Raw genomic sequence first — 13,761 nt, 5'->3', positions numbered from 1 at the left:
GTTGCCACCACTAGAAGTACAAGCTAAGCATAACTGTAGTAAAACTACTATTTCTGCATGGCCTGCATAGCTTATTTCTTTTAATATATATCTAGTTCAGTCATGAACCTCTAGAGGGCACAGGCTGAGAGATCCTTTACATGCAATCTGTAAGCAATCACACCAGTACCGCATGGCACAAGTTGATTGGCTTCTGCTGATCCTGCAGCCAATGAGATTGCTTGCTTGACATTTAAATAGTCTGGTTCAGTGTTTGCTGTAAGCTAGTCCTGCAGTTCCTCTGAAACCCTCTACCTCCCCCAGCTCCACCTGCCTAGATCAGCTACGAGATTTATGTATATTTATTCATGCAGCAGCAGCAGCATATCCTATATGCTCACAGCAGCATGTGTTTATCTATTAGCATTTGTGTATTTACTGTGTATCCATACTTGCTCTCCAGCATCAGCAGCAGCAATCTAGTCCACCAAGACCAAATACATTAACATTGCCACATTCAATAACATGCTAAAACTATTCAGAGAGTTGTCATGAAATTTTTATTTATTTTTTGGTGTATGTCTGTCCAGAGCCTGACGATGATGAGCAGAAGGTGAAGACGCAGAGGCCGCGATCAGCTGACCAGCCGGGTGTGTTTCAGGCCCAGACAGGTGAATCCCATTTACTGTTATTAACTACGTTTACATGCCCCCTCATAATGGCAAATTATAGTCAGATTTAGGCAAAAATGATTAAACTTTAACTTATGTAAACTCAATACTTTGATCAAATTGATGCAGCTAAAGTCATAATCATAGTAACCATAATCATAGTAGAATATGTGACATATGCGGATTTTAAATGCAATAAACATTCATTTAAAAAACAGACATGCATGTAAGTGTGCATATGCTTCTGACGTACATGGATGTCGTTGTATGTGCAGATTCGTAAACATAGTGGTAAAGTAGACATCACATTTTTGGGGTGCTGATGAAACTTATGTTGAAACATTGTGTGACATGAAGATAATACAGTATATTGATGGTCGAAAACATTTAAATGAAGATATTGTAGGCGTGTCATCGAAAAAAAAGTAACACACCTAATGTATGTGAGTTCATAATTTGTGCTGTGCATTGGGATATGTGAATAATGCCGGTAAAATAAAAAAAAATTAAAAATCAGAATAATGAAAATTGCATGTAAACAGGAGTGAAGAGGTTTGCTTGTGTCATGTAAACATCTTACTGTGGTGAAGTCCGTACTCTTATCGCATTATTGTTTCGGAAGTCATTGTTTAGCTGAATTACATTTCAGCACCATGGACAGCGACTTTGATGTTATTCAAGAGAAAATGGAACTTTCTATTTATCAAAGAATCCTGAAAACAAAGTATCACAGTTTCCACAAAATATTAAGCAGCACAACTGTTTTTTTGCTATGATAATAATAATAAATGTTTTTTGAGAAGCAAAATCAGCATATTAGATGGATTTCTGAAGGATCATGTGACACTGAAGACTGGAATAATGCTGAAAATTGGTCATCAAAGGAATAAATTACGGTAACACTTTAGTATAGGGAACACATATAAACTATTAACTATGACTTTTTCCTCAATAACCTCCTACATTACTGCTTATTAACAGTTAATAAGGTAGTTGTTAAGTTTAGGTATTGGGTAGGATTAAAAATGTAAAATAAGGTCATTCAGAATAAGGCATTAATATGTGCTTTATAAGTACTAATAAATAGGCAATATTCTAGTAATATGCAAGCTAATAAGCAACTAGTTAAATAACCCCAAAATAAAGTGTTACCTAAATTACATTTTAAAACATATTAAAATAGAAATCAGTTTTTTCAAGTTAAAATAATATTTCATAATATTACTGTTTTTACTGTATATTTTGAGCATAAGATATTTCTTTAAATAAAAACAAAAAATCTTACTGAACCCAAATGTTTGAATGGTATATATGTGTATAAAAGTCTAAAAATAATAGAACATAACTAATATCTAACATATTAAATAATAAGATAAATAATATCTAACATATTTGAAATGTTTAAAAAAAAAAATATATATATATATATTAAAATGTGTTATAAATTTAAAAGCAATATAAAATATTACATAAAATAAAATATATATTTTATTATTGTTTTTAAATAAAAAAATAATATAATAAAGTATATGTGAATGTCCTCATCTTGAAGTAATTGGCATCCCACCTTTTCCCCTGTTCCCAGCTTCCATCTCTGTGAAAGAAAACGTATGTGCGTAAACTCCCGATGGCATTGCTGTCCCCATCAGCCCCCTACCCTCGATTCTCCACCCATCCGCTCCGCAAATAAGGCTAAGCTCTGACTCACCACATGCAAATGAAGATGTAATGCGATTACAAGACGTGCAATTAATTTGATTTGCCCATTCATTTTGTGATGTTGCCTCTATCCAAGGACACGGCTTTCAAAAAGTGACTGACATATCCCCACCCGTCACATTCAGATCCGGCTGCCACTGACCTTGCAACACCTTTTAGCAGACCTTAAAGGGTTAGTTCACCCAAAAATGCAAATTCTGTCATTTATTACTCACCCTCATGGCGTTCTACCCCGTGTAAGACCTTCGTTAATCTTCAGAACACAAATTAAGATGTTTTTGTTGAAATCCGATGGCTTAGTGAGGCCTGCATAGCCAGCAATGACATTTCCTCTCTCAAGATCCATTAATGTACTAAAAACATATTTAAATCAGTTCATGTGAGTACAGTGGTTCAATATTAATATTATAAAGCAACGAGAATATTTTTGGTGCGCCAAAAAAAACCCAAAATAACGACTTATATAGTGATGGCCGATGGTCGATACTCTGATTCATAATACTCCGAAGCTTAACGAAGCAGTGTTTTGAAATCGACCATCACTATAATAAGTCATTATTTTGTTTCTTTGGCGCACCAAAAATATTCTTGTCGCTTTATAATATTAATATTGAACCACTGTACTCACATGAAGTGATTTAAATATATTTTTAGTACATTAATGGATCTTGAGAGAGGAAATGTCATTGCTGGCTATTATGCTGGATTTAATCAAAAACATCTTAATTTGTGTTCCGAAGATTAACGAAGGTCTTACGGGTCTGGAACGGCATGAGGGTGAGTAATAAATGACATTATTTTCATTTTTGGGTGAACTAACCCTTTAAGTTACTGAAGACCTGAAAAGGATTTTTAAGAGGTTTTCGTGAATATGTGAAAATGCTGTTCTAGCTCATTCACAGGAGTTTATTGAAGGCGGTAATGAAGCATAACCCTTCTGGACTACTGTTGACCTTGTTTTTTAACTTTCTTAAAGTCTTTGGTTTGTGTCTGTGTCAGAAATTTCAAGATTTAGCTTTTCTCTCCATCTCGTGTTTTGTAGGTGACCCGGCAGCGGAGGAGTGGTCTCAGTGGAGCGTGTGTTCGCTGACATGTGGGCAAGGTTGGCAGGTTCGTTCTCGTTCATGTGTATCCTCTCCGTACGGGACCCTCTGCAGCGGCCCGCTGAGGGAAACCCGACTCTGCAACAACACTGCCACCTGCCCAGGTGAGCCGCAGCATCAAGCAGGTAGAGTACCTCCATGCTTTTGGACGTCCCTCTACACATTTACACTTCCACACACTGCATGACTAGGTCAAACATAATTAAATGTTTGCTTTTGCTCTGTAAGTAAATACTGGCCGATGCATGAGAAGCAACTGATATTGTTAGAGATTTTGGTTAATATTATTCCTTTTGCACTGCACACACATACCACTGCATGCTTACAATACATGTGCATCACACACACACACACACACACACACACTACATTTCTGTTGAGTATCTATTGTGGTATTGCGTACAATGGGCACTGTTGACACTCTTTGTACTGGATTGATATCAACCAAGTCTATATTTTATGTCCATGTACTTGAGTGCACTTGAGTTTGGTGTGATGTGAAGGTCTCACTGGCACTTCTGTTTGCACGTATGCACCTGAATGAGTATCAGCATGTTAAAAAACACTATTAAATGGACATTCACAATCCTGGATGCTGGTTGGTCAGTTCAGCATTCATCACATTATACAACAGGGACTTTTCACTGTTTGTATCACTCAGCTTGTATGTGTTTGTTCCAGACAGACTGTCTGTCTGTGTGTTAGTGGTTGGGGGTTTTCAGTGACTCTTTCTGCAGGTTACATCGATACGCCATTAGGTGACGACAAGTGACTGTCCTTGTGAGTGAGTCATTGAATCATTCATTCAGTCGATTTGTTTAATAACATGGATTCATTCAGGAAGTAAACAAGACACTGTCTTTATAAGTAAAAGACTGAATGATGTTGGCTTTGTGAGTAGGAATCTCTGGATTTTCTCTTAAGTTTAGGATGTGTCAATTAAATAACCTTTGCAATTGTTCATAAGCTGTAATTGTGAATGTTGACAGTACACATTTTTTACATTGCTGATATAAGAAATAAAGAAAACTGTACTCCTATTTAGTGTCGATTATCAACATAACCTGAATGTATACTACCGTTCAAAAGTTTGAGTTGGGGTTTACACTTTATTTTAAGGTGTCCTTGTTACAGATTAATTATATATTTAAGTACCAAGTAAGTAACTACATGTACTTACTATAGGGTTAAGGTTAGGATTAGTAGAATGTAATTATGCTTAATTTACAGTTATTACTATAGTAACTGCATGTAACGTGTAACAAGGACACTGTAAAATAAAGTGTTACCCTTTTTTTAAAGAAATTTTGTATTCAGCAAGGGTGCATGGAATTGATCAAAAGTGGCAGTGAAGACATTTATAAAGTTACAAAAGATTTCTATTCCAAATAAAAGTTGTTCATTTAAACTTTCTATTCATTAAAGAATCTTGAAAAATGTATCTAAGTTTCCACAAAAATATTAAGCAGCAATGTTGAACTGTTTTCTGCATTGATAATAATAGGAAATGTATCTTGAGCAGCAAATTGGCATATTAGAATTATTTCTGAATGATCATGTGACACTGAAGACTGGCATAATGTTGATGAAAATTCAGCTTTGACGTCACAGTAATTACCATACATTTTATTTTAAATTTCAATAATATTATTACAATATAGCTTTTTTCACTATATTTTTGATCAAATAATGCAGCCTTGGTGAGGATAAGAGACTTTCGAAAACATTAAATAATTATGAGGCCACAGACTTGAATGGTAGTAAAATAGCATTACATATCTTATTGCTTAAGTATAGCTTAAAACCTTTCCCAGTTCACAAACCTCTTTGGATCTACCTGTAGTCATTCTTTCTGTCTCGTTTTTTTACCTCAACATTTGTATTGTTTTGGAGATGGATGAAATGATTAAATATATGGCCAGAGTTATGAACCCTATTGGCCTATGTAATTTCACCAGGGCCTTTTGAATGATATTCCTGCTTTGTGTTTAAACGCTGAGTAGTGGATGCAAATCTTCATGCTTACAAGGCATATAAAGATCGCCCTTTGTTGCAGATCATCAGTCCTTCTATGTGTTAATTCTATATTTATGTAAAACAGGGTAACTCAATTTACCTCTCACTTGTGCATTCAGCCTGAGTTCTGATATTCAGCGTCTGGGCTTTGATGAGATGGTTGACATGTTCAGCACAAGTGTGCGGATCAGCGCTTTAGGACGTGATTTAAGGACAGCAGCAGATGATCTCAGCCGAGCAGGCAAGACTGAAGAGAATCAAAGTGAGGGATTTCTCCTGGAAATATCTGCTTGCTGAGCATCGATTCTGTGCAGCGATCAATGAAGCTCAGATATGAGTGACCGGCATTACGTTTAGACACGCAAACCTTTGGATTGCATAGATTTTCGATGCTTAGGACAGGAAAGCTGATTATATTAAACTATGCATCAATAAAAAAGAAACAAGATGGCTGGGAATAAGAACACAAGATGCTTGCTATTGAGTTTTTCTGAGCATTTTATACTATTTATGCTGACAACATAAACAGACAGGCACTATATTTACTAAAGGGACACAAAAATTGGCAGAGAAAGACAATGTTAACCGGAGCCGAGCCGCATGTGTGTGCGAGCATGTGTTCATAGATTACTTTCACTCCGCAGGAAGTGGAATGCGCACTGGCGGAAAGGGACCGAGTGTCTTTGAGATTAGCCTGAGCTAGCGTAGCTTCAGCGTAGTTTAAGGCTCAATGGAAGTCCCTTGGTCCTCCTTTTGGCTCTCGTTCAAACGAACTTAATTGATTTGCGAAAGCAATTATGGCCAGGTTTATTTAGTTTGGAGGAGAGTTATTATTCAAAATTGATCAAGCAGAGCCTTCAAATAAAATGGGTACTTTTAAAATAACAGCAATTCTGGCTGCAGTCTTAAATTGTCCTCTGTTTGCTCATTAGCTAATCCCAATCTAGAGCTCAGTTTAATTTGTGGACACAAGCCATCGATAGCTGTTTCCATCAGAATTAACACAGCAAATTCTTGAAATTTGTTCTCTGTTGCTTTCTCGGGAAAGGCATGGCTTGTTTTACCATATAAAACTTGATTTTGTTTTTCATGACGTTGTACTTCTTTTTAATGTGCCTCACAATCCTTCTCAAAAGAGGAAAATAAGGAAGATGGGGCCAGTGTTTTCGAACTTTTGGTAGACAAATGAAACATTTCTTGAAGCACTGTTGACCTTTTATATAGCGTGACATGTTTTCACAATACATGGGGCAAGTTGTCACAATGGAAGCTGCCAATAAACAAAAATTAGGGTATGTTTACACAACAACGAAGTACTAAAAATTGAATCCTTTTTCTTTTTTGTTTTTCAAAATGATCTCATTCACATGGATCCGCAAAAACAACTAAAAATGCTGCATTATTCATGCCAGGCCAGTAGTTGGCAATGTCACTTTGTAAAGAAACACTACGCGCCTATAGACTGAACATGTTATACACATGTGCATGATGTCACAGTTTTCACAAATTTGCGTTTTTGTAGCTTACACTGAGATGATAATGGTATTGTTTTCAAAAACTCACACTTTGAAACCCATTTCCAAAACGCATAAAAAAGTTTTTCTGTTTTTAGTTGAAAATGGTGTCACGTAAAAGTCACCTTAAACAGCAAAACAATTAGGAAACAAAAAACAATCAATGAAAAAGGTAATATAATTAAAGTATCAAATACTCTTTTTGGCCAACAAATACAATGAACAAATTTATAACATTTAAAACAAGTGACAAACCCAGCCTGACAAATACCCTTGTCCTGAGATCATAGTTCAAAAATTCAGTTAAAATATACTTTTATTACATAATTTGAATGTGTTATATTTTAACTTTGTGTGTATTTGTTACCCAACAGCTAAAACAAAATAAATGATTTATAATTTTAGTTTGGACGACTGAATTCACAAAAAAATAACTAAAATAATGAAATGTTTGATACACAAAAACCATTGCTACAGAAAACCTTGGACTTTTGACCTAAAATTACTTAGATAAAGCCTTTGTGATAACTATAGCCTCGGTCTCTCCTGTGACGAACATGAAAGAATATATTTTTCCCTTTCAAAGAAAGGCTAAGATATCAGTCAGAAGGTTTCCATGGCAAGATCACAAGTTATCTGCAATGCTAAAACCTCGGTCCCAATGTAAGCCCAAATCTAAATTAATCTTTTCATGATAGCCTTAAGAAATTCCTCTCAATGCTTTTGAGGATATGTCTAGCGCTTCTGCGCGTCATTGTGTCTGGGCAGTAGAGCAGAGCAGTGTTAGGCCAAACTCAATCTGCTCCACTTTAATGAAGAAATGCTTATTGATGAATGAAATCTGATGCAATTATCTCAGACAGGTAAAATGGCTCATGAGACCTAGATTCAAATGGGAGAGCCATGTTTAAGTAAACTTTTAGAGGATGATCTTCTTCTTTTTTTTTTTTTTACTGCCGCTTTAGATTGTTGTTTTGGCTGTCAATCCTTTTGTGGCGTCTTCAGAGCATCGTAACGTTTTTAAAGCTGCGAGTCCTTTGTGAAATTTAATGGAATACTCAAATAAATAAAGCAGCACATTAATGCTGTTTGTGCAGGATTATAGATGATGCGGTTTCTCATATGGGAACACATCTCTCATTCAAATGCAACAATTACCTTATTGTTCATTCTGGTGCATCTTTGGTGCATTATGCTTGACAACATATGCAGTAATCATCTTTCTCGGTAACACTTTATTTCAATGGTCCACTTTAGACATTGTACTATCCGTAAATAACTTTGCAACTGAATGTCAAATAACTCTCATTAGTGTATTAGTAGACTGTCTGCTTAATATCTGCTAACACTTTATTTTGATTCGCCCCAACAGACATTCCACTGACTATAAGTAACTTTGCAACTACATGTCAACTTGTTCTACTAATCCGAACCCTAACACCTAACCATAACCTAGTCTACTATCAGTTTACTACAGTCTACTAATTCTCTAACGAATTGCAAAGTTACTCATAGTTATTAGAATGTCTAAAGTGGACCATCAAAATAAAGTTCAATCTCTGTCTCTAGTAGTAATTTAAGACCTTATATATATATATATATATATATATATATATATATACAATCAAACCAAAAATTATTCAGACATTTTTTATATTTTTTTTTATATATTTTTACTAGTGGGTGCAGGACACTATAGTTCATTTATGTAAGCGAGGATAGCAAAATAAACTGTGACATATTATACCCAAAAATTCTTCATTCAGTGGACTACCAGTAAAACTGATAAAAAATTTGGAACCATAATTAAGATTAATTTTTTCTGACACAATTTAACTCTGCGATCTTCTCATATTTTATTACAATTTTTTAAACTATAGTGAATAAACTGTATTAATAAACGAAATGTTCAAGGTGTCTGAATAAATTTTGGTTTGACTGTATATACCGTATCAGCAAAAATCAGCAAAATTAGCAGTGCACAACTGGCAGGTGTCTTATGATAGGGCTAAATGCTAATTATTATTTAGACTAGCAAAATAAATAAGCTTATTTTTTTAAAAGGAGGATAAAATGCTTTTGTTTTTGACATCAAATGCTGGGCGTTGAATCAAACTCTATAGCATTTTGCCATAAATTCATCTGTCACTTAGTAGAAGCAGCCAAATTAGGCAGAAGCCAACATGAACATGGATGGCACGAGGATGAAATCATTGAAATTCAAAAAAGAAAAGAAAAAAAAAAAGATAAATTATATTATATAGTTGGACAGTGCATACTACTACTACTACTACTACTGCTACTACTACTACTACTAATAATAATGTGCATATTGTTGGGCCTATGCAGTTAATGTGAATATTAATACTTTTTAATTTGATTTTAAAGATGTTTTTGTGTACTGATTTGGTTTAATCTCACTGTATTGTGATGTGCAATATCAAATCTGTGTTGTGAAGATAAAATCAAGTGAGAACCACTGTATTCAATGAATCTTAGGGCAAAAGGGGCAGTTTCATCTGTTAACCAACAGGTGGTGCTATGCATTTGTTTTTGCCCTTTAAATCTATTGACGCATCAGACTACAGGGCTTCAAGGATAGCTCATTCATCGCAGCGTTTTAAAGGGTAACTCCATCAGTTATAACTGCGGTCGCTGTTGCTTCTGGTCTTAACAGATATAAATAATATTTACGACATGTAAACAACACTGAACAACGCCTGCAGCCTGCAGAACCGCAGAACAGGGTTTGGTGGTGTTCTAAATGCTCAGAGGGGACATTGATCTATTGGTTTGAGGATTGCTGTCTGCCCCGCATGCCCGGTTCACAACCACATCTCTTTCTCTGCCTGTTTATTTATTTCTCTCTGTCTGGACTCCTTCTCTACCTTTCAACCTCAAACCGTACTGCTTTTTTGTTGCTTTTTTTCTGACTATGTGGTCTGGTGGTCAGTATGTACCTGTTTTTTACATTTCTCTCTCTCTCTTCCTCCGTAGTAGAGAGAATTGGCATCCCCTGAGGGGAGCGGATAGACGGGCTCTGGGTCTCTGCATGAGGCTGCACAGACAGTGATTTGATGGATACTGCAGTACATAATGTGGTCTATAGAGAGGCAATGAGCACTGCGGGCACATCAGCCCAGTATTCAGCCTCTCCCCACGCCACACAAAATCAGTGCTGTTATCCTACCCTTACGTTTCACCCTTCACAGCTCGCAATCAACAGCGTCATCAGGCCAAAACTACCAGCGGCAGAATGTTTGGAAGTCCAGGCAAGAATAGACTGCCTGTGATTTGCTAGCAATGGGAGAGTTCAAAGCTAATTTAACGTTTACTCAAATGGGCATTATTTACTCACCCAAATCGGTATGAATGTCTCTCTAAAGGCTGTCATGCTTCAATAAAAGCACTTTTTGAAGTCTGCTCAAGCCAAATAAGTGTGTGGCTTCATATATGTAATTTCTTGTTGAAAATCCCTTCCACTATAGCTCTCATATCATTTGTGCTTTGCACACATTCAAAAATGATGCCTCAAGATCCATTGTGCCAGGTTTAAAGTTATTGCTGTCATACAACACAGTTCTTGTGACAGAATGTAACTTGACACAAGTAAGCAAACTAGCAAATAAGACCTCTGAAACTGCTGTAGTTATTATAAATTAGTGGTTCTCAATTGGTTTTGCTTCCAAAAATCAGATAAAAATATTAAATTGTTTTATTTTATTTTATTAATTTTTATTATATTTAAAGCATAAGGGTAAAAGGTCTTTATTTAATCTTGACAAACTATACATCATTACAAAGAACAAAGTCTTGATATCCAGTTATATATACAGTATATTTCTATTTTTACAAAATGGGGTGATGTAGTGGCAAACACTCATGTAGTGAATGTTTCATTCAAACTCAAAGGCAGGCAGCGCCTGTTCGCTTAAAGTCCACAAGTGAGACTCATGGATGTCATAAAAGTTCCAGGAAATCCCATATCTAGCTATAGCTGAATAAAATGCAGTTAGAGACGTTTTGAAAAATTAAAAAAATGAAAAATTAAGACAATAAATACACGATTGTGACAATATATGGTCTATCTGTGTTCAAGCCATCTTATGTTTTCGCTAGTATAAGGTATTTAAAATGCAATACTAATCGATAAAGCCTTTATTCCTATACTATTACTAGAATACTATATAATATATTTTCTGCCTCATCGGATCACAGAAGAAAGTTATTTCAAACACTCCTCTACTTACTTACTATGATTGTTATTTGCATTTTTACATCTTTTTCTGCAACACTATCTGAACTCAGTCCTCTAACAGTACTCTGTTAAATGATTTCTAAAAATATTGTTGGAATAGGTTTTACAAGAAAATACAATTTCAATCTTTCTACTTTAAAATTTCATGTTTAATGTAATGTTACTTGCCATTTCTTTGGCATTGTTTTTTTTTTTTTTTTTTTTCAGTGTAGAAAGTGATTTTTATAAATAGCAAAAGGTAATTACAGGCTTTTCGTTACCAGTTGTCTAATTTGATCTGCTGAAGAGGGCAGAAAGTGACTCTGGACACACACACACACACACACACATACACATTCACTTCATACAAGCTTTTTTTATTCTTCATGCTGTATGTGCAGCTGAGCCATGGCTCCTTTGAGCTTTGCACTACAGAGCGCTATCAATTATTTATCAGCATGCATAATTCACAGTACATCCCTGCTCTACACTGAGGAGGCCTTACAATCTCTCCCTCGCTCTTTCCAAAAGCCCTCTCCAAAATCTTCTTCTCTGTCTCTTTTACTTACTCTTTCTTTCCCCCCTTTCTCCAAATCCTGACCAATTCTCTTTCCTTCCATCCCCTGTCAGGATTCATTTTTCTTTCTGTCCTCTCCCGAATCACTCTTTTCAACCTCTCCCACTCTTCCATCCTCCTTCTTTTCAGTTTTGCATATAAATCTTGTCTTTATATTAATGTCATATCTTCTGATTTCACTGTCACTCCACACCTCAAGAGGCATTTCCTTCCTCTTTCTTTGGCAACACAGAGAATCTAATGTTGACTACCTTGTTGGTTCAGTAAAGATGTGTGCTCTTCCACTTTCAAAGATCAGTAGGTCAGTCTAGGTGAATCATAATCAGAAAGAAGTCTGTTGGACTTATCTTGGCTGTTTTGTGGTTGGTTCAACTATTGTCACACTGCAGTGGTTTGTCAAAGGTCATTCACTCCCTCACCCATAACATCTCATCAAGCCCACAGACATACGTTCTGTTCCAAAACCTAGTAACTAGCTAGTAACCTAGTAAGCTGCCTTCATTTGCATCATAGAGGCCTATCCCCAATGTAAAGTTTCATGTTTCATACAATACATAATTCTGCCATACCTAGTTCAAGCCAATTTCTAAAGCAGCCTTGAATTTGCTCAGATGTGCAAATTTGTAAGATTTTTTTTTTAATATTGATCTCCCCTGATCTTTAGCCTCCTTGTTAGAGCGCCCAACTCCCATGTCAGCAGACCCGGGTTTGAGTCCCACTTAGAGCGGGTGGTTTGATTGGTGCCGTGACCCAGATGGGAGTGAGGTTTAGGAAGGGTGAGTGTAACGGATGTAGGCCGGTAAGAGCTGTGCATGTAAACCTCACTCCCCTGATCTCAAGAGGCACTCTAGTGACTGATGCTAGAGGCTGTGGCCTTTAGCCTCCTTGTTAGAGCGCCCGACATCCATGCCATGGACCCGGGTTCGAGTCCCGCTTAGAGTGGGCGGTTCGAACAGGAGGGGTTACATGTGGATGAATATGGTTATCCTCCTGCTCATTTTATTACGAGCTCTGTCACGTTCTCTTTTTGCCAGAAGACTCTTCTCTGTTCAGCGTTTGTTTAAAATGGGTGATTCGCGGTGGTTTAAGATTTAGCCATGTCAACCGTTCTCACTTGTTGTGACAGCTAGTCTATGCCACTCCCACACCATACACCCTTACAACCATACAACTTATTTCTATTTACGGATAGGATGAGACATACACGGGCTAGTGACGTATGTACACAATTTCCAGCGAAAACCATCCTGCTAGGTCTAAAATATAAACACATACCATAGTAAATCAGAGTAAGACAAAAACACGTTTTGGATGAGGATTGATATTGACTCTTTAAATTTAACTTTAAATTTTGTTAATTTTAAACAATGAAAGTGAAATGAAAGTGACATATGAAGGCCATGTATGGTAACCCATACTCTGAATTTGTCTTCTGCATTTAACCCATTCAAGTTAGTGCACACAATTATTAGGAGTGAACAAAGTGTGAACACACACACACTGCAAACCGTGGACACAAACACCCAGAACAGTGGGCAGCCATTTTTGCTGTGGCACCCAGGGAGCAATTGGGGGTTAGGTGCCTTGTTCAAGGGCACCTCAGTCATTTCCTGCCGGTATGGAGACTCGAACCCGTAACCATTAGGTCACGACTACCCCCGGGTCGTTAAAGGTACATAGTCTACCTTTAAATATGGAAATGTATCATTAAAAACGTTTATCATTAACACACCCGAGTTGAAAACAATTGAGTACTAATTTTGTATTTTTTTAGGCACACAGAGTTGCTGCCTATGTAGAGTGTTTCAAAACAGCCTCTTATGAGGTTCAGTTTCAGTTAGAACATTACCTTAGAAGATGCTGTCTGTGAAAGCAGCTCACTGGGTTTTGGAACAGAGCCGTAATCTGAATGGACACTAGAGTCATGCCTGAAAGTTTGACATCT

At 36.5% G+C, this 13,761-nt stretch overlaps 1 protein-coding gene across 17 annotated transcripts in view; it reads left to right on the top strand.

Moving 5' to 3' along the window:
* Positions 1–13,761, top strand: part of adgrb2 (adhesion G protein-coupled receptor B2) — a 295,083-nt gene that overhangs the window by 144,912 nt on the left and 136,410 nt on the right. For 14 of the 17 annotated variants that reach the window (XM_051872961.1, XM_051872964.1, XM_051872966.1 and 11 more), the window contains exons 3-4: positions 570–650; positions 3,412–3,597. In XM_051872961.1, the coding sequence (XP_051728921.1) occupies positions 570–650; positions 3,412–3,597 (267 nt within the window). The remainder of the gene's footprint in view (positions 1–569; positions 651–3,411; positions 3,598–13,761) is intronic. The other 3 variants (XM_051872963.1, XM_051872975.1, XM_051872977.1) reach the window with 1 other exon arrangement.

This window comes from Ctenopharyngodon idella, chromosome 19 (genome assembly GCF_019924925.1).
Source record: "Ctenopharyngodon idella isolate HZGC_01 chromosome 19, HZGC01, whole genome shotgun sequence".
Classification (NCBI taxonomy): Eukaryota; Metazoa; Chordata; class Actinopteri; order Cypriniformes; family Xenocyprididae; genus Ctenopharyngodon; species Ctenopharyngodon idella.
Note: the sequence above shows the minus strand (reverse complement) of the source record. Positions and strands in the feature narration are given on the sequence as shown.